The sequence below is a fragment of the Salvelinus sp. IW2-2015 genome, linkage group LG20, assembly GCF_002910315.2.
Source record: "Salvelinus sp. IW2-2015 linkage group LG20, ASM291031v2, whole genome shotgun sequence".
NCBI lineage: Eukaryota > Metazoa > Chordata > Actinopteri > Salmoniformes > Salmonidae > Salvelinus > Salvelinus sp. IW2-2015.
In genome coordinates this window covers 38904572-38926098 of record NC_036860.1, presented here as the reverse complement: position 1 = coordinate 38926098, position 21527 = coordinate 38904572, and the positions used below count along the sequence as shown (strand labels likewise).

At 44.0% G+C, this 21527-nt stretch overlaps 1 protein-coding gene across 1 annotated transcript in view; it reads left to right on the top strand.

Moving 5' to 3' along the window:
• LOC111981370 (histone-lysine N-methyltransferase, H3 lysine-36 specific-like) overlaps positions 1–21527 on the top strand; it is a 36596-nt gene that overhangs the window by 3088 nt on the left and 11981 nt on the right. Inside the window, exons 2-14 of the mRNA XM_024012601.2 lie at positions 126–267; positions 507–679; positions 812–2741; positions 2974–3086; positions 3179–3434; positions 3635–3732; positions 6712–6757; positions 6986–7188; positions 7443–7580; positions 10817–10940; positions 11192–11392; positions 20703–20882; positions 21118–21274. Of these exons, the coding sequence (XP_023868369.1) occupies positions 126–267; positions 507–679; positions 812–2741; positions 2974–3086; positions 3179–3434; positions 3635–3732; positions 6712–6757; positions 6986–7188; positions 7443–7580; positions 10817–10940; positions 11192–11392; positions 20703–20882; positions 21118–21274 (3761 nt within the window). The remainder of the gene's footprint in view (positions 1–125; positions 268–506; positions 680–811; positions 2742–2973; positions 3087–3178; positions 3435–3634; positions 3733–6711; positions 6758–6985; positions 7189–7442; positions 7581–10816; positions 10941–11191; positions 11393–20702; positions 20883–21117; positions 21275–21527) is intronic.

Below are 21527 nucleotides of genomic sequence, written 5' to 3'. Positions count from 1 at the left end.
AAAAACCCTTGAATGAGTAGGTGTGTCCAAACATTTGACTGGTACTGCATATAACATGAATTTAAACCTATTTAAACATGTCTTGAAGTAATTTAAATATTGATTTATTTGGTGTCTATCAACAGATGGACAGCCCAAAGAAGAAGTCCCTTCCACCAGTAAAGTTTTTAGAGGGAGAAGTTATATGGGCAAAGTTCAACCGAAGACCGTGGTGGCCTTGTGAGATGACAGTTGACCCAGTACAGGGAACCTACCACAAAATGAAAGGTAGGCTCTGGTCCTGGGTATTATTTTAACAACTCATTGTTTTGTTTGAACTAATCTTGTAGAAAAGATTTGTACTAGCTTGGAAGTGTTATATTTCACAATCCACTTTACATTGAAATGGACACATCTCTCTTGCAAAATGTATTTTATACCTGTGATAAAGGTTAAATGAATATGAAACCTACGAACACTAATACCTAGTGGCCCGGATCCTTTGCTCCTGTGTGGTGATGTTTCAGAGCCCAGTGATAGGCCTTGTCGGCAGTACCACATCAGGACCTTTGGAGAGCCGGTGGAACTGGCCTGGGTCGCAGGAAAAGCTACACATACTTTTCATGGAGGCTTTGAGTTTGAACAGCTCCCCTTGATACGCAGGAGAGGAAGGCAAAGAGACAAAGACTACAAATACACTGTAATTATTAATGTGAATCAAACATGTGGCACAGCTTTTTTGTATGTTGGACAATAATCAATCATGTTTTACCTGAATGTATCTAAAATACAAATATTTGTGATTACAAAAACACTTTATTTTCCTCCATAGATACCCAAGCGTTTTAAAGCATCGTGGAAAAACAGTGTGACTGAGGCAGAAGCTGTCCTCCCAGAGCGGCCCAAAATGGTGGCCTCTATACCTGACTCCATAGATACAACCCTCCATGATGGGTCCACATCAGAGAATGAGGACCTTCCAATTCCCCCTTCCTCCATTCCATCTGCCTCTATATCCCCTGCACCAAGTCACATAACAAACGGAACTGTGTCGCCACAAAGTAAACCTTCCCCAATGAAAGGAAGCATTTTCAAGAAGCCTCAGAGGAAGAAGAATCCAACTAAAGCATCAAAAGCTAAAAATGAGTTCTTCAACACCGAAACATTTGGAAGCACTGACAAGCCAGAAGAATGTCCGTATTTGGACCTTGACTCTATCCCCAATATTTTGTGTCCTAAAGCACTTGAGCGTCATTCCAAGCCCTCTCAGACTCATTCCTCAGTTCCAGTAGTAGAAAAAGTGAAGAAGCAGCCGGAAGTCCAAACTGGCCTGTGGTTCAGCAAACCAGGAAAAGACAGGCGACTCATCACTGCCACCTCCATATCTAAACACAGTTCCTTTAGCAAGGGCCCCTGCAAGAAAAATACTCAAATTGCAGCTGCTGTCAACAGAAAGACACAAGTGTCCAGTGTGGCAATCAAGGAATGCTCTAGTCATCAGTTGAAGACTCCAGTGTCCAGTGTAATAGTCAAAGAACGCCCTGCTGATCAGTCGAAGACTCCAGTGTCCAATGCAACAGTCAAAGAAATGACTGCTGATCAGTTTAAGACCCCAGTCTTAAGTTTACCCAAGCTCTCGGATCAGTCGAAGGACCTGGGCAAGCAGCCTGCGCATCTGCCCGCTAGCAACCGCCTCATGACCAGAGCCCTTAAAGCTATGGAGGAAGCTGAGCGGAAGGTATCATCTTCCACAAACACGTCCTCTGATAAACCAGAGACCAAAACAAACTGTTATACAGAGGACAAACCTTCAAAGGTTGACAACGATAATCAGATCATAGCTTTGCCAAATTGCTCTTCATCAAAGTTCACTAGGTCGAAGGACTTTGTGGCAGAGGTTAAGACAGAAAATGAGAGCTTCTTTGTATGCCAGATGCCTGCAGACTTCATACCTCTAACTTCTGGGAAGGAAAAGAAAGAGAAGTGTGTGTCTCACATCTCCTCCTGTTCCTCTCCCTCGCCATGCTTCTCTCCCATGGATGTCTTCAAAGACATCAAAGAGTTATCCTTCAAGTCCCTGGAATCAAGTGATGGTGATGGAACACATGTGTCTTTTAAACCAGACACTAACTACAAATTCAGTACTTTCCTCATGCTGCTGAAGGACGAGCACGATACCAGGGAGAAACATGGTACACCCTTGGAGCTGGAAATCGGACCACCCAGTGCCCATGTAAAAGAGGAGCCTTCAGTGGTTCCACCCATACTGGGAGAAGAGTCACTCAGTCAAGGCCCTATTCTCAGTAAAAGTCAACAGTGCAAGGGCAAAACAAAGGCCAAACCCAAGCTCAAGTCAACTCTGAAAGTAGAAATCCCACAACTTGAAGGCAGCATAAACCAGGACTTGAAAAGGTCAGCCAAAAAGAGAGGCTTGTCTGGGACTAAAAATAAGCCTAATGGAAAAGAGCCTTGTGGTAAGAGGTCTTCTGGACCTGGCTACCTTGGGATGGAGGCCTCACACCATCTTTCGATCAATGCCTGGCAGAAGTTTGACCAGGATTCAGGGACATTGGGGGGTTTGGGGGAGGGCTGCAGTGGGCTAATGAATGAGAGACTACAGAACATGGTGCCTTTGGAGCAGGGTGGTGCAGACCCATCGGTGTCCTTTCAGACAAAGACAAGGTTGGACCAGCAGATTATCCCTGCCATCAATTCTGCAAACACTACACAAAGTACTGGGGAAGGCCAGGAGGCTTCCACAGGTAAGAAATCGTTTTTTTCCTTCTTGGTTTGACAGAAGGGTATCCCAAAGGAGATTATGACTGATCAATGCATTGACTTTGCTCCGGGAATTATACCATAATGAAAATATCAAAAGCTAAAATRTATAGCGTCCAATTCAGGGCCATGATGCCAAATTCTGTAGATCATAAAATGTTATGGTTTTTACATGTGTGGCATATTCATACTTTTTGCACACTTGTCCTTCATCAGCACATAAACGAATTAGAAAACCAAGCAAAAGACTCATAGAATGGACAGAAGAGTATGATCAGATATTCTCCACAAGGAAGAAACAGAAAAAGGCCCTCCAGTCTTTGAGAAAGGTAGCTCACTTAAACATACAGTATTACATCTCTTGGATTTTCAGGGTTTTGTATCATGATACCAGTTCTATACCCTCTTCATGTTTTTCCAGGTGGCACAATCCAACAGCAACAAACCAGATCCCCTACCATCAGAGAAAACCACACATGACCACGCCCCTCTGAACCCACTTCCTGAAATACAATCCCTGCCCCCAGGGGAACCATCCAAGACCCCAAATGGACAAGCCCCTCTCCGAATAGAGAACACTCCCCCTCAGGATGCGCCTATCCTGTCCATAGATACTCTAACCCTGCCTCCTGAAGCAGACCCTTCGCTGTTGTGTGACAGTCTTACAAAGAATGTTGGTGAGAAACCATTTACATATCAAATGTATACTTTGGTTTAATTGCAAAAAATTACAAAATGTTTTCGTAAGCAATATGCCCTGAAACCAAGGAATTACTGTTTTTATTACATTACTCCTCTGTAGTAGTGGTCTTAGATCCTAAACACCTCATTATCCCAGATTTGTGTAAAGATCCATAATAACACTGTCCTGTGGCAGGTGACGTTCCTTACTTGGAAACCATCCGTAAGAGACAGAGAAAACCCACTCTGAAGATTCTGGAATACTCAGAGGCTGCCACAATCCCAAAGAAAAAGGTATGGAGGGGTTAGGGAATGGTTGTGCTTTGTTCATTAACCTCTTGAGAATACAGGGGGTGCTATTTTCGCATTAGCATAATTTGCTCTACAGATTAAACTGCCTCTTATTCAATTATTGCTCTTACTATATGCATATGAATCATACCATTGGAAAGAAAACAATCCCTAGTTTCTAAATCCGTTTCAATTTTGTCTCTGAGTGATACAGAAGTCATTCAACAGCACTTTCCATGACCAAGAACATAAAATCAAGATGTTTATGCTGGCTTCAAAGCTCTGCCTATATATGGTCGTGCCTCCTATGACCCGAAACACAACTCACTGGCCTTCCTCTGGGTGTCTAGAGGAACGTCAGAGGAAAAATTTCTTGTCTTATCTGGGACTGACGTGAAATGAGAGCAAAATCTTTGGCATGACCGACAACTTCCGGTTCTTTGTTGCATGGAAATTGGAGCTACGTTTGTCTTCTGTTGTGCGGCCATTATTATCTCCGTGTCGAAGTTTGTTTGATACATGTGACCAGATCATCGTAATGTATGTTTTTTCAATATAGTTTAATCAGATTATTTGAATTTTTTAGGAGTTTTTCGGTGTTCCGTTGTTAGATTTTAGTATCGTTTGAGAAATCCGTGCCACTCGACCGGTACCTGTGCTTAATGGAGTGGGAAAGGAACGACTCTGAACGGAACAACAAACTCATCTTGACAAAGGACACTTTGATCAACATTCTGATGAAAGATCAGCCATAGTAAGACCCAATTTACGATGTTTATTCATATCTGTTGTGCATTGTGATCTTGCCGTGGGCGCCCAGCCGAATCTGCCTGGTATAGCTATGCTAATTTAGCGCTACATTTTGTTTTCGTTATAAAACATTTAAGAAATCTGAAATATTGTTTGGATTCACCAGCTGTTGGGCTTTCAATATCTGTACGCTGTGTATTTTTCTGAAATGTTTTAAAATGAGTAATTAGTTATATGACGTTGGTCTCTGTAATTGTTCTGGCTTGGTCGGCACCTTTTCAGATTGCAGCTGCAATGTAGAACTGTGATTTATACCTGAAAAATGCACATTTAAAAAAAAAAAACTATGGTATACCAAAATATGTTATCAGACTGTCATCTTATGAATTGTTTCTTGGTTAGTGGCTATATATATTTTTATTTAGTCGAATTAGTGATAGCTACTGACGCAGGGAAAAACTGTTGGGAGTGAAAAAATCCTCTCCTTTGCTAACGTGGTTAGCTAATAGATTTACATATTGTGTCTTCCCTGTAAAACATTTTAAAAATCTGAAATGGTGGCTTTATTCACAAGACCTGTATCTTTCATCTGGTGTCTTGGACTTGTGATTTAATGATATTTAGATGCTACAAGTTACTTGTGACGCTATGCTAGCTATTGCTATCACGTGGGGGGTGGGGGGGGGTGCTACCGGATCAGGGTTGGTGACTCGTGAGAAGTTAAACTTCTTATGGCTTGGGGGCAGTATTTCGACATCTGGATGAGAAGCGTGCCCAAAGTAAACTGCCTGTTACTCAGGCCCAGAAGCTAGGATATGCATATAATTGGTAGATGTGGATAGAAAACACTCTAAAGTTTCCAGAACTGTTAAGATAATGTCTGTGAGTATAACATAACTGATATGGTAGGTGAAAACCTGAGGAAAATCCATCCAGGAAATGGGATTCTTTTTATGTGGGTAGTTTTCAATTGAATGCCTATAGAGTATCTAATGTGTTAGGACCCAGATTGCAGTTCCTATGGCTTCCACTAGATGTCAACCGTCTTTAGACATTGTTTGAGGCTTGTTTTCTGAAAAAATGAAGAAGAATGAGACCTTTCTGTCAGTGGACTGTAGAATCATGCAGTGCTGGTTTGCGCGCGTGACCGAGTGCACGCCCTTCGTTGTTTTTCCTTTCTATTGAATACGCTTTTGTCCGGTTGAAATATTATCGATTATTTAGACAATTAACAACCTGAGGATTAATTATAAACATCGTTTGGCATGTTTCGACRAACTTTACCGGTACTATTAGGATGTATTCGTCTGCATGTTTTGACCGCCTTTGAGCCAGTGGATTACTGAACGAAACGCGCCAACAAAACTGAGTTTTTGGGATATAAAGAGGGACTTTATCGAACAAAACAAACATTTATTGTGTAGCTGGGACTGTTGTGACTGCAACCATATGAAGAACTTCAAAGGTAAGTGATTAATTTTAGCGCTATTTCTGACTTTTGTAATTCCTTTACTTGGCTGTAAAATGTTTGTATGCTTTTGTAAGCGGGGCGCTGTCCTCAGATAATCGCATGGTATGCTTTCGCCGTAAAGCCTTTTTGAAACCTGACAAAGTGGCTGGATTTACAAGAAGTTAATCTTTAAGCCGATGTATAACACTTGTATTTTTTATAAATGTTTATTATGAATATTTTTGTATTTTGAATTTGGCGCTCTGCAATTTCACCGGATGTTGTCGAGGTGGGTCGCTAGCGGAACGCCTGCGCCAGAAAGGTTAAAGGGACAATGTGCAGTTCAATCAATAACAAAGCATACACCCCACCACCTTTTTGGGTAAAGAGCTTAGGAATGGAGCTGGAGAAATGTAACCACCAAATTCATAGATGGGGCAATGGATGCAATGACTGATCATCTATGAGATCAAAATTATAGTTTTAACCATGTTTTTAAGCTATACAGTGTTTGTTTACAATGGCATTGTTTACAAACAGTGGAGGAAAAATATATATATTTTGGGTCTGATGGGGTTAGGCAGTTAAATTAAGCTCATGAGGCATTTATATGGTACATTCTTCAAGAAACAATTGCAATATATAATTAATTTTAAAGTAAAAAAAAAAATGTAACAATTACAGATTGCACCTTTAAAGATTTTTGTATCTTATGGGTCCATTGATTTTCACAGTAGTGAAGGCCTTACAGCAGGGGTTGACTGGTTAATTGTGTATTACAGGTCAAGTCCCTGAAGTCCAGCTCATCAAGCCATGCTGTTCATTCAGGTCAGTCTACACAGGAAGGACCTCCCTCAAACTGTCCGCATTACACAGTTCTTAAGCGTCTTTCCCACTGTTGTGTAAGATGAGTACGGGAAAAGCATTAAGAAATGTAAGGCTATACACTGTTTATCACAATGCTTTGTGATACTGCTTTCATTTAACTCATGATTGTCAATTCAGAGGGTTGATTGGTCTTGGGGTCAAAGTTGACTTGACTGTTTTTTTCCCCAGGCTCTGGACAACACTCCTTTAAATCAAAGATCAAGCAACCAATGACATCCACCACTGCATCCTCCACAATGTTGCCCTGCACCCCTGCACCCTGCCCCCAGACCCAGAGTTGCATGGAGAGGGGGTCAGACATCGACCTCACCACGCACCCCACTAAGGACACTAATCTCCATGACGATGGGAGGGACACCATAGACCCAGAGGTCAGACAAGAGGTTAAATCTGCAGCTTAATTTGATGGTCCATATGTTTTACCCGATAATAACATAGAAATTACATGGTAAAATTGTAATTACACAATAATGATCCAAAAAAGAAAAAAATAACACTAAAACATGCATCAATACATACCTGAATTTTTTTTTTCTGCATCGAATAGTGTTACGGCATGATTGCTTGCAATGTGGCTTTCGGTGCTTGAACTGTCCTGCTGATTTTCGTCTTCTTTGCTCCTCAGGGTTTTACATCCAGTTTCGATGACAGCTTTTCATCCATGAGGGAGGAGTCTTCACAGTGCGATGACACACTCTTCCCCAATAAGAAGATCATAGTGGACAGAGGGGGCGCGGCCTCATTGAAGGAGAATGTGTGTCAGGTGAGTAGGTCTAACATCACCAATATAAGAGTGGTAAGGGGTCTAAGGCACTGCATCGCAGTGCTAGCTGTGCCACTAGAGATCCTGGTTTGAGTCCAAGCTCTGTCGCAGCCGGCCGCGACCGGGAGACCATGGGGTGGCGCACAATTGGCCTAGCGTTGTCCGGGTTAAGGGAGGGCTTGGCCGGCAGGGATATTCCTGTTCCATCGTGCACTAGCGACTCCTGTGGCGGGCCGGGCGCAATGCACGCTGACACGTTAGTCAGGTGTATAGTGTTTCCTCCGACACATTGGTGCAGCTGGCTTCCGGGTTAAGCGGGCGTTGTGTCAAGAAGCAGTGCGGCTTGGCTGGGTTGTGTTTTGGAGGACGTATGGCTCGTGACCTTTGTCTCTCCCGAGTCCGTACGGGAGTTGCAGCGATGGGACAGGACTATAACTACCAATTGGATTCCACGAAATTGGGAAAAGAATCTATAAAAAGAGTGGTTACCTTATGTTTTTTAACCCTTTGACATGTACCAACAAACAGGTGTGATCATTCTACAGTGGTCCCTGCAGCATACGTTCAAACCGGTGTGATTAGAACGCTTATTTAGAACGTCCAGTTTCGATTGACGCAACAGTTAGCGTTTGAGCTGGCCACACTGTTTTTTCACAGAAACATTTTGCACAAACACAGTCCTTACAAAGTTATGTCCTGAATGTGAGCAGTTAATTTTTGGATGCAATGTTCAGACATTCACAGAAGTAGCGACGTCATAACAGAATCATCCAGACGGAAAATGTAGGCTACATTAGTCCTAGCGCTAACTCTCGGCTGACAGAAACCACAATATGAATTAGCTAATAGCAATTACTATTTATAATTCATCACATCATGGGGTGAGCTCACCATTGATCGAAATAATTGAGTATAACACTTTATAAAAATCTTCAGTAATCCGACGATATGTAGTCTGTGTGCGCCACCATGTTTGTTTTTTCCCTCCAACCAAAGATATGAAGAGGAGACAAGATGAGTTTGGTCTGTTTGCAGTATGCATGTTGAAGTGGTGTGTCGTCTACGATCAATCACTTCCTTTCAATTACGGAAGTTTACTCGAAAGATAAGTGAACCATTCCTTCATCTCATTATAACATCTTTGGTCTGACAGATGTTTACGTGACACCCAGAATGCATTGTATAATGTCAACAAACATGGTGCCACACATAGCTAGCAAATAGCTCAGCATTAGCTCATCATAATTAGTACAACCTTAAAAGAGTATTTTACACAAATCACAGGTGTCTATTACAATCTATGCAATAATCGGAATGCATTATTTGTCACAAGTACATGACAATGTGAATAAAACTCTAAATACATTATGCTCCACATATACTGTACATACAGTACCAGTCAAAAATGTGGACACACCTACTCATTCAAGGGTTTTTCTTTATTTTTTACTATTTTCTACATTGTAGAAACTATGAAATAACACATGGAATCATGTAGTAACCAAAAAAGTGTTAAACAAATCAAAATATATTTAATGTTTTAGATTCTTCGAAGTTGCCACCCTTTGCCTTGATGACAGCTTTGCACACTCTTGGCATTCTCTCAACCAGCTTCATGAGGTCACCTCGAATGCATTTGAATTAACATGTGTGCCTTGTTAAAAGTTAATTTGTGGAATTTATTTCCTTCTTAATGCATTTGAGCCAATCAGTTGTGTTGTGACAAGGTAGGGTTGGTATACAGAAGATAGCCCTATTTGGTAAAAGACCAAGTCCATATTATGGCAAGAACAGCTCAAATAAGCAAAGAGAAACTCCAATCCATCATTACTTTAAGACATGCAGCTCAGTCAATACGGAAAATTTCAAGAACTTCGAAAGTTTCTTCAAGTGCAGTCGCAGAAACCATCAAGCACTATGATGAAACTGGCTCTCATGAGGACCACCACAGGAAAGGAAGACCCAGATTTACCTCTGCTGCAGAGGATAAATTCAGTTACCAGCCTTAGAAATTGCAGCCCAAATAAATGCTTCACAGAGTTCAAGTAACAGACACATCTCAACATCAACTGTTCAGAGGAGACTGTGTGAATCAGGTCTCCCTGATCGAATTGCTGCAAAGAAACCACCACTAATAAGAAGAAGAGACTTGTATGGGCCAAGAAACACGAGCAATGGACATTAGACGGGTGGAAATCTGTCCTTTGGTCTGATGACCTGCATCAGATGACCTGGCCTCCACAATCACCCGACCTCAACCAAATTGAGATGGTTTGGAATGAGTTGGAGCGCAGAGTGAAGGAAAAGCAGCCAACAAGTGTTCAGCATATGTGGGAACTCCTTCAAGACTGTTGGAAAAGCATTCCAGGTGAAACTGGTTCCGAGAATGCCAAGAGTGTGCAAAGTTGTCATCAAGGCAAAGGGTGGCAACTTAGAAGAATCTCAAATATAACATAGATTTTGATTTGTTTATTACTTATTTGGTTACTACATGATTCCATACGTGCTATTTCATAGTTTTGATGTCTTCACTATTATTCTACAATGTCGATTTTTTTTTTTTTATTAAGAAAAACCCTTGAATGAGTAGGTGTGTCCAAACTTTTGGCTGGTACTGTACTGTGAAACGACAACACGTTATACAGAAAATAAGGCACTTACTTTGATAGGAACACACACATGTCCAAAGTTATAATTTTTTGGGAAAACAAGAATAGTGGCATTGCGAGCGCCAGACAAAAAATTTGTCAGAGGGAAAAAGTTTGTGCAAGACTGGGCAAATGTCTGCGTACTTGATCTGCGTAAACACTGGGGAAGTGCTTGGGCTCTCCTTGAAGAAATCCAGCTCAGTAAAGCCTCAAACATAAATTGTCTGCAACAGTGAAACGGGCTACTTCTGTGTGAATTAATGAGGAGGAACACACCTCAATTCAAACTGTTGAAAGAGAATAAAACTTGATAGAAAATCATTTGAAATTGACAAGTTGAAACATAACCTACAGATAATTATCAGGCAGTGAGTGATAACTATCGCGTTGCGAAACAATCACATTTTGGAATGTGCATAAAACAACTCACGCTGGGGTGACCGTTAGAGATATTTGGAACTCACACGTGAAAAGGTTAAAGTGCTATAAGTGATTGTGGAGTCWATTTGCTCTTTGCCCATTAGAAAGTTTCAGATAGCTGTGTACATTGTTCTAATGTTGTGTAAACCTTTATGGACTGTACGGTAGGTATGTGAGAAGACTGGGGAGCTTCTACTGTGTGAGGGCCAGTGTTGTGGGGCCTTCCACCTCCAGTGTAGCGGCCTCACAGAGCCTCCTAAAGGGAAGTTCGTCTGCCAGGAGTGCAAGTCTGGTGGGTCAAGCATATATTCTGTAAAAACACAACCACTGTATCCTCATTAACATGTTTTTTATGCCTCATTCCTACTCAGACAAAATTGTGGAAAGACTATTATTAGTTGCATATAGAGTTATCAGTGTGCTATCTGATCGTTTCACATATAATTTTGCTGATTCTCTCCCCTCAGTCATCCTCTCATCCTAACATTCTCTCTGGCTTGTAAAAGCAAATCAGTTTATTAAACTTGATGTGTTTGTTGCTAGGTGTCCATACCTGTTTTGTGTGTAAGAAGCCCGGGGAGAACGTGAGGCGCTGTATGATCCCAGTGTGTGGGAAGTTCTACCATGGAGAGTGTATCGCCAATCACGCTCCCGTTGCCCCCCTGCACGGGGGCTTCCGCTGCTCCCTCCACGTCTGTCTGTCCTGCTTCATCACTAACCCTGTCAACCCCTCCGTCCCCAAAGGTGTGTGCTGCTCTGCTCCACCCAGCACAGTTCAGTTTAATTAGATTTTATGCAAATCTTCTCAATTTAAATCACCTTACACTGGTAACTCTACAGGAGAAAGGGGTGAGGTTAGAGTTGGAAAACWGAATATTTTTGCTAAAATATTTTGCTATTTTTGCTTTTCATTTTGCACAAGAAATTCAGTTACTTCATTTCAACACCATGATAAAAAGACCCACTATTTGAAATGAGCTGTGGGAAGTAAATATACAATACCAGTCAAAAGTTTGGACACAACTACTCATTCATGGGTTTTTATTTATTATTACTATTTTCTACATTGTAGAATAAAGTGAAGATATCAAAACTAAGAAATAACACATATGGAGTCATGTAGGAACCAAAAAAGTGTTAAACAAATCCAAATATATTTTATATCTGAGATTCTTCAAAGTAGCTACCCTTTGCCTTGATGACAGCTTTGCAGACTCTTGGCATTCTCTCAACCAGCTTCACGAGGAATGCTTTTCCAACAGTTCCCACATCTGCTGAGCACTTGTTGGCTGCTTTTCCTTCACTCTATGGTCCAACTCATCCCAAACCATCTCAATTGGGTTGAGGTCGGGTGATTGTGGATTCCAGGTCATCTGATGCAGCACTCCATCACTCTCTTTGGTCAAATAGCCCTTACACAGCCTGGAGCTGTGTTTTGGGTCATTGTCCTGTTGAAAAACAAATGATAGTACCAGATGGGATGGAGTATCGCTGCAGAATGCTGTGGTAGCCATGCTGGTTAAGTGTACCTTGAATTCTAAATAAATCACTGACAGTGTCACCAGCAAAGCACCATCACACCTCCTCCGACATGCTACACTGTGGGAACCACACATGCAGAGATCATCCGTTCACATACTCTGTGTCTCAGAAAGACACGGCGGATGGAACAAAAATCGCAAATTTGGACTCATCAGACCAAAGGACAGATTTCCACCAGTCTAATGTCCATTGCTCGTGTTTCTTGGCCCAAGCAAGTCTCTTCTTATTATTGGTGTCCTTTAGTAGTGGTTTCTTTGCAGCAATTTGACCATGAAGGCCTGATTCACACATTCTCCTCTGAACAGTTGATGTTGAGATGTGTCTGTTAGTTGAACTATGTGAAGCATTTATTTGGGCTGCAATCTGAGGCCGGTAACTCTAATGAATTTATCCTCAGCAGCAGAGGTAACTCTGGGTCTTCCTTTCCTGTGGCGGTCCTCATGAGAGCCAGTTTCATCATTGATGGGTTTTGCGACTGCACTTGAAGAAACTTTCAAAGTTCTTGATATTTTCCGTATTGACTGACCTGCATGTCTTAACCTCTCTTGGGTAGGGGGCAGTATTGTAAGTGTCACTCCAGGTGGACTCTACTGTTTTGGTGCGCGTGAACTGGAGCGCGCTTCACGTTGTTTTTATCCGGTATTGGAAACAGTATATTCCGTCTTAAATTTTATCGATTATTTACGTTTTAGGGTACCTGAGGTTGGATTAGGAACATTGTTTGAAATGTTTGGACCAAGTTTACAGGTAACTTATTAGATACTTTGTAGGCATGTTGGGCGAGTTGAAACCGGTGTATTTCTGAATCAAATGCGCCAAATAAATTGACATTTTTGTGACATAAAGAAGGACATTATCGAACAAAAGGACCATTTGTGATGTTTCTGGGACATTTTGGAGTGCCAACAGAAGAAAATCTTCAAAGATAAGGCATCAATTATATTGCTATTTCTGACTTTTGTGTCGCACCTGCCTGGTTGAAATATGATTTTCAGGTGTTTGTATGCGGGGCGCTGTCCTCAGATAATCACATGGTTTGCTTTCGCCGTAAAGCCTCTTTGAAATCTGACACAGCGGCTGGATTAACAAGAAGTTACGCTTTATTTTGATGTATAACACATATATTTTCAAGAATGTTAAATATTTGAATTTGGTATTTTTGAATTTCGCGCTCTGCAATTTCACCGGATGTTGGCCAGGTGTGACGCTACCTGCCCATAAGAAGTTAAAGTAATGATGGACTGTCGTTTCTGTTTGCTTATTTGAGCTGTTCTTGCCATAATATGGACTTGGTCTTTTACCAAATAGGGCTATCTTCTGTATACCAATCCTACCTTGTCCCAACACAACTGATTGGCTCAAATGCATAAAGAAGGAAACAAATTCCACAAATTAACTTTTAACAAGGCACACCTGTTAATTGAAATGCATTCCAGGTAATTACCTCATGAAGCTGGTTGAGAGAATGCCAAGAGTGTGCAAATCTGTCGTCAAGGCAAAGGGTGGCAACTTTGAAGAATCTGAAATATAAAATAGATTTTGATTTGATTAACGTCTTATGGCTGAGATTCCGTTCACGGGATCGACTTGACAACAGCCAGTGAAAGTGCAGGGCGCCAAATTCAAACAACAGAAATCTCATAATTAAAATTCCTCAAACATACAAGTATTTTACACCATTTTAAAGATAAACTTGTTGTTAATCCCACCACAGTGTCCGATTTCAAAATGGCTTTACGACGAAAGCACACCATCTGATTATGTTAGGTCAGTACCTAGTCACAGAAAAACACAGCCATTTTTCCAGCCAAAGAGAGGAGTCACAAAAAGCAGAAATAGAGATAGAATTAATCACTAACCTTTGATGATCTTCATCAGATGACACTCATAGGACTTCATGTTACACAATACATGGATGTTTGTTCGATAAAGTTCATATTTATCTCCAAAAATCTTAGTTTACATTGGGGCGTTATGTTCAGTAATGTTTTGCCTCCAAAACATCCGGTAATTTTGCAGAGAGCCACATCAATTTACAGAAATACTCATAATAAACATTGATAAAAGATACAAGTGTTTTACATGGAACTTTAGATAAACTTCTCCTTATTGCAACCGCTGTGTCAGATTTCAAAAAAACTTTACGGAAAAAGCACACCATGCAATAATCTGAGTACGGCGCTCAGACACAAAAACAAGCCATACAGGTACCCGCCATGTTGTGAAGTCAACAGAAGTCAGAAATAGCATTATAAATATTCACTTACCTTTGATGATCTTCACCAGAATGTACTCCCAGGAATGTTCGATAACGTCCATAATTTATGTCCCAAACCTCCTTTTTGTTCGCGCGTTTAGTTCCAAAATCCAAATTGATGACGCGCAGCCAGATGAAAAGTCCAAAAATTCCATTACAGTTCGTAGAAACATGTCAAACGATGTGTAGAATCAATCTTTTAGGATGTTTTTAATATAAATCTTCAATAATGTTTCAACCTGAGAATTCCTTTGTCTGTAGAAATGCAATAGAACGCAGCTAACTCTCACGGGGGCGCGCCTGAGTGAGCTCGTGGCACTCTGCCAGACCCCTGACTCAATCTTGTTATGCTGGTGAATGAGGACCCAAAAGCGACTAATAGAAACAGAGTCTTTATTCCAGTCTTAAACAAACAAAGAAACTCCTGGATAATATCATAGGTTAATCCAAAACAGGAGACTGAAATCCTCTCGTCAGTAGAGAGGAACGACTGGAGACGCGACCACAGACTGCAGGTCGCTTCAGGAAGGCACAGGCCGTAGCTGACATAGACACCTGCTCACACGCAGCATCTGAAGAAGGCAAAAACACGACAGGCGGAACAAGGACACAGGACAGCAAACATCAAACAAGAATCGACAAGGACAGAAGCGGAAAACAGAGGAGAAATAGGACTCTAATCAGAGGCAAATAGAGGACAGGTGTGAAAGAGTAAATGAGGTAGTTTAGGAGAATGAGAAACAGCTGGGAGCAGGAACGGAACGATAGAGAGAGAGAGCGAGAGAGGAGAGAGGGAGGGGGAGAGAGAGGGATAGAAAGAGGGAAAGAACCTAATAAGACCAGCAGAGGGAAGCACAGGGACAAGACATGATGATCAATGACAAAACATGACGATACCCCCCCACTCACGAGCGCCTCCTGGCGCACTCGAGGAGGAACCCTGGCCGGCATCATATCAACGACGGTCCAGCACGTCCCGAGATGGAACCCAACTCCTCTCCTCAGGACCGTAACCCTCCCAACTACTAAGTACTGGTGACCACGTCCCCGAGAACGCATGTCCATGATCTTCCGTACCTTGTAAATAGGTGCGCCCTCGACAAGGACGGGGGGGGGGAGGAAGACGAACGGGGGCGCGAAGAAAAGCTTGACACAGGAGACATGGAAGACAGGGTGGACGCGACGAAGATGTCGCGGAAGAAGCAGTCGCACAGCGACAGGATTGACGACCTGAGAGACACGGAACGGACCAATGAACCGCGGAGTCAACTTGCGAGAAGCTGTCGTAAGGGGAAGGTTACGAGTGGAAAGCCACACTCTCTGACCGCGACAATACCTAGGACTCTTAATCCTACGTTTATTGGCGGCTCTCACAGTCTGCGCCCTGTAACGGCAAAGTGCAGACCTGACCCTCCTCCAGGTGCGCTCACAACGTTGGACAAAAGCCTGAGCGGAGGGAACGCTGGACTCGGCGAGCTGGGACGAGAACAGAGGAGGCTGGTACCCAAGACTACTCTGAAACGGAGATAGCCCCACGGTAGCAGACGAAGGAAGCGAGTTGTGAGCGTACTCTCTGCCAGGAGACTTCCCAAGCAGCGGGTTTCGAAACGAAAGGCTGCGTAATATGCGACCAATCGACTGATTGGCCCTTTCTGCTTGACCGTTAGACTGGGATGAAACCCGGAAAGAGACTGACAGAAGCACCAATCAAACGACAGAACTCCCTCCAAAAACTGTGATGAATTGCGGGCCTCTGTCTGAAACGGCGTCTAACGGGAGACCATGAATTCTGAACACATTCTCAATGATGATTTGTGCCGTCTCCTTAGCGGAAGGAAGCTTAGCGAGGGGAATGAAATGTGCCGCCTTAGAGAACCTATCGATAACCGTAAGAATCACAGTCTTCCCCGCAGACGAAGGCAGACCGGTAATAAAGTCTAAGGCGATGTGAGACCATGGTCGAGAAGGAATGGGAAGCGGTCTGAGAGACCGGCAGGAGGAGAATTACCTGACTTAGTCTGCGCGCAGTCCGAACAAGCAGCCACGAAACGGCGCGTGTCCAGCCTGAGTAGGCCACCAAAACCGCTGGCGAATAGAAGCAAGCGTACCCCGAACGCCGGGGTGGCCAGCTAACTTGGCAGAGTGAGCCCACTGAAGAACAGCCAGACGAGTAGAGACAGGCGAACAGAAGGTTACTAGGACAAGCGCGCGGCGACGCAGTGTGAGTGATGCTTGCTTTCCTGTCTCTCAATTCCCCAGACAGTCAACCCGACAACACGCCCTTCAGGGAGAATCCCCTCGGGTCGTTGAAGCCACAGAAGAACTAAAGAGACGGGATAAGGCATAGGCTTGGTGTTCTTATTTTCCGGGCGATAAGAAATCACGAAACTCGAAACGAGCGAAAAACAACGCCCAACGAGCTTGACGTGCATTAAGTCGTTTGGCAGAACGGATGTACTCAAGGTTCTTATGGTCAGTCCAAACGACAAAGGGACGGTCGCCCCCTCCAACCACTGTCGCCATTCGCCTATGGCTAAGCGGATGGCGAGCAGTTCGCGGTTACCCACATCATAGTTGCGTTCTGATGGCGACAGGCGATGAGAAAAGTAAGCGCAAGGATGGACCTTATCGTCAGAATGGAAGCGCTGAGACAGAATGGCTCCCACGCCCACCTCTGAAGCGTCAACCTCGACAATGAATTGTTTAGTGAACGCGAGATAACAAGGATAGGAGCGGAAGTAAAACGCTTCTGTTAGGAGATCAAAAGCTCCCTGGGCGGAACCGGACCACTTAAAGCAAGTCTTGACAGAAGTCAGAGCTGTGAGAGGGGCAGCCCTTTGACCGAAATTACGAATGAAACGCCGATAGAAATTAGCGAAACCGAGAAAGCGCTGCAACTCGACACGTGACTTAGGGACGGACCAATCGCTGACAGCCTGGACCTTAGCGGGATCCATCTGAATGCCTTCAGCGGAAATAACAGAACCGAGAAATGTGGACAGGGAACATGAAAGGCGCACTTCTCAGCCTTCACTAGAGACAATTCTCTAAAAGGCGCTGGGGTACACGTCGAACGTGCTGAACATGAATCTCGAGTGACGGTGAAAAAATCAGGATATCGTCAAGGTAAACGAAAACAAAGATGTTCAGCATGTCTCTCAGTACGTCATTAACTAATGGCTGAAAGACAGCTGGAGCATTAGCAGACCGAACGGCAACCCGGTATTCAAAATGCCCTAACGGAGTGTTAAACGCCGTTTTCCACTCGTCCCCCTCTCTGATGCGCACGAGATGGTAAGCGTTACGAAGGTCCAACTTAGTAAAGAACCTGGCTCCCTGCAGAATCTCGAAGGCTGACGACATAAAGGGAGGCGGATAACGATTCTTAACCGTTATGTCATTCAGCCCTCGATAATCCACGCAGGGGCGCAGAGTACCGTCCTTCTTCTTAACAAAAAAACCCCGCTCCGGCGGGAGAGAAGAAGGCACCACGGTACCGGCGTCGAGAGAAACAGACAGATAATCCTCGAGAGCCTTACGTTCGGAGCCGACAGAGAGTATAGTCTACCCCGAGGGGGAGTGGTCCCCGGAAGGAGATCAATACAACAATCATACGACCGGTGAGGAGGAAGAGAGTTGGCTCTGGACCGACTGAAGACCGTGCGCAGATCATGATATTCCTCCGGCACTCCTGTCAAATCACCAGGTTCCTCCTGAGTAGAGGGACAGAAGTAGAGGGTAGAGGGAGTAGAGGGAGTAGAGGGGACAGAAGAAACAGGAGGGATAGCAGACATTAAACACTTCACATGACAAGAAACGTTCCAGGATAGGATAGAATTACTAGACCAATTAATAGAAGGATTATGAAATACTAGCCAGGGATGACCCAAAACAACAGGTGTAAAAGGTGAACGAAAAATCAAAAAGGAAATGGTCTCACTGTGGTTACCAGATACTGTGAGGGTAAAGGTAGTGTCTCACATCTGATACTGGGGAGAAGACTACCATCTAAGGCGAACATGGGCGTGGGCTTCCCTAACTGTCTGAGAGGAATGTAGTGTTCGACCCATGCTTCGTCCATAAAACAACCCTCAGCCCCAGAGTCTATCAAGGCACTGCAGGAAGCAGCCGAACCGGTCCAGCGTAGATGGACCGACAAGGTAGTACAGGATCTTGATGGAGAGACCTGAGTAGTAGCGCTCACCAGTAGCCCTCCGCTTACTGATGAGCTCTGGCTTTTACTGGACATGACATGACAAAATGTCCAGCAGAACCGCAATAGAGGCAAAGGCGGTGGTGATTCTCCGTTCCCTCTCCTTAGTCGAGATCGGAATACCTCCCAGCTGCATGGGCTCAGTCTCTGAGCCGGTGGGAGGAGATGGTTGAGATGCGGAGAGGGGAAACCGTTAACGCGAGCTCTCTTCCACGAGCTCGTGACGAAGATCTACCCGTCGTTCTATGCGGATGGCGAGTGCAATCAAAGAGTCCACGCTGGAAGGAAACTCCCGGAGAGAATACTTCATCCTTAACCTCAGCGTGGAGTCCCTCCAGAAAACGAACGGCGAGCAACGCCGGCTCGTTCCAGTCACTGGATGCAGCAAGAGTGCGAAACTCTATGAGAGTAATCCGTTATGGATCGATCCCTTGACATAGAAGCAGGGCCCTGGAAGCCTCCTTCCCAAAACTGAACGATCAAAAACCCGTATCATCTCCTCTTTAAAGTTCTGATAAACGTTAGAACACTCAGCCCTTGCCTCCCAGATAGCTGTGCCCCACTCCCAGCGAGCCCGACCAGTAAGGATATATGAGTAAGCGATTCCGAGCTCTCTCTCTTATGTATGTGTGTGGCTGGGAGAGAGAACACAATATCACACTGGAGTGCAAGGAGCACTCAGTGGGCTGCCCAGAGTAACATGGTGGGTTATTAACCCTAGGTTCCGGAGACTCGGAAGACCAGGAAGAAGCTGGGTGGCACGAGACGAAGACTCTGAAACTGTCCTGGAGAGTCGGGAGACGTGGCGCCAGGGTCTCAACGGCATGACGAGCGCCAATCCTGCTCGTGTCTGCCGAGCATTGCTCCCTGGATCTCGCACGGCAGTGTTGCGAGAATCCGTAGTCGCTGGGTCCATTCTTTGTCGGATTCTTCTGTTATGCTGGTGAATGAGGACCCAAAGCGACTTTAATAGAACAGGTCTTTATTCCAGTCTTAAACAAACAAAGAAACTCCTGGATAATATCATAGGTTAATCCAACAGGAGACTGAAATCCTCTCGTCAGGAGAGAGGAACGACTGGACGCGACCACAGACTGCAGGTCGCTTCAGGAAGGCACAGGCCGTAGCTGACATAGACACCTGCTCACACCAGCATCTGAAGAAGGCAAAAACAGACAGGGCGAACAAGATGGACAACAGTATCGGCCACCATCCAACTAAGTAATCCGACCTTTAAGTCACAGAAGCTGAAAGAGCTGAGATGTGAGTGAATTCAGGGACTCTAATCAGAGGGCAAAATAGGGGACAGGTGTGAAAGAGTAAATGAGGTAGTTTAGGAGAATGAGAAACAGCTGGGAGCAGGAACGGAACGATAGAGAGAGAGAGCGAGAGAGGGAGAGAGGGAGGGGGAGAGAGAGGGATAGAAAGAGGGAAAGAACCTAATAAGACCAGCAGAGGGAAGCACAGGGACAAGACATGATGATCAATGACAAAACATGACACAATCAGCTCTCATTCCCCCCTCCTTCACAGTAGAAGCATCAAACAAGGTTATAAAGACTGTTGACATCTAGTGGAAGMCTTAGGAAGTGCAATATAACCCCATAGACACTGTATATTGGATAGGCAAACCTCAGATTTTTCCCTTCCTGGTTGGATTTTTCTCAGGTTTTTGCCTGCCATATGAGTTCTGTTATACTCACAGACATCATTCAAACAGTTTTAGAAACGTCAGTGTTTTCTATCCAAATCTACTAATAATATGCATATCTTAGCTTCTGGGCCTGAGTAGCAGGCAGTTTACTCTGGGCACCTTATTCATCCAAGCTACACTTTGTTGGTTACTACATGATTCCATATTTGTTATTTCAAAGTTTTGATGTCTTCACTATTATTCTACAATGTAGAAAATAGTAAAAAATAAATAAAAACTCTTGAATGAGTAGGTGTGTCCAAACTTTCGACGGGTACTGTATGTGTACTAGATATTCTAACTAACAGCTCATTCTGCCTCTGTCTCCCCTGTGTTGTGTGTCCTGTAGGTCGTCTGACACGCTGTGTGCGTTGCCCTGTGGCGTACCATGCCAACAATTACTGCATGGCAGCGGGCAGTGTGGTTCTGGCCAACAACAGCTTCCTGTGTCCCAACCACTTCACCCCCCGCAGGGGAATCCGCAACCATGAACACGTCAACGTCAGCTGGTGCTTTGTCTGCTCTGAAGGTACGCCGGCCTCCACATATGTTGGGTTGTTAGAGTCCGATATGCATAGATACACTCAGTAAATACTTACCTACATATGTAATGTGTATTACATGATCAGGGTACAATTTTTGCAGAACACATGATCAGAGTTCATATGTACTACAGACCAGTTACATCTCTGTTTGCTCATCTGAGTTTTCAATCTCATAGACCAGTCCAGTAGACAAACTGTTATTCCTCTCCCATGCTCCAGGGGGCAGTCTGTTGTGCTGTGAGTCGTGTCCTGCTGCCTTCCACCGGGAGTGTCTGAACATCGACATGCCCGAGGGCAGCTGGTTCTGTAACGACTGCCAGGCTGGGAAGAAGCCCCACTATAAGGACATCCTGTGGGTCAAAGTGGGCCGGTACAGGTCAGTATAGCCGCCTGGGTACCAACCTCACTGGCTAACCATTGGTTTGGCAAAACAACAACAAGTTGCCTAAAGAAGAAACAGATGGCATCCAGGATATTAGTAAAAGTCCTCCCCTGCCTGAACCACATTCCTCATGATAAAGTATCCTTTAGGTGTTCTGACATTACAAAACCACCAAGGTACTGAGAACTGAAATGCACCTGTATTCTCTTCACAATATGGCAGAGGTTGCAAATGGTAGTGGTTTTTC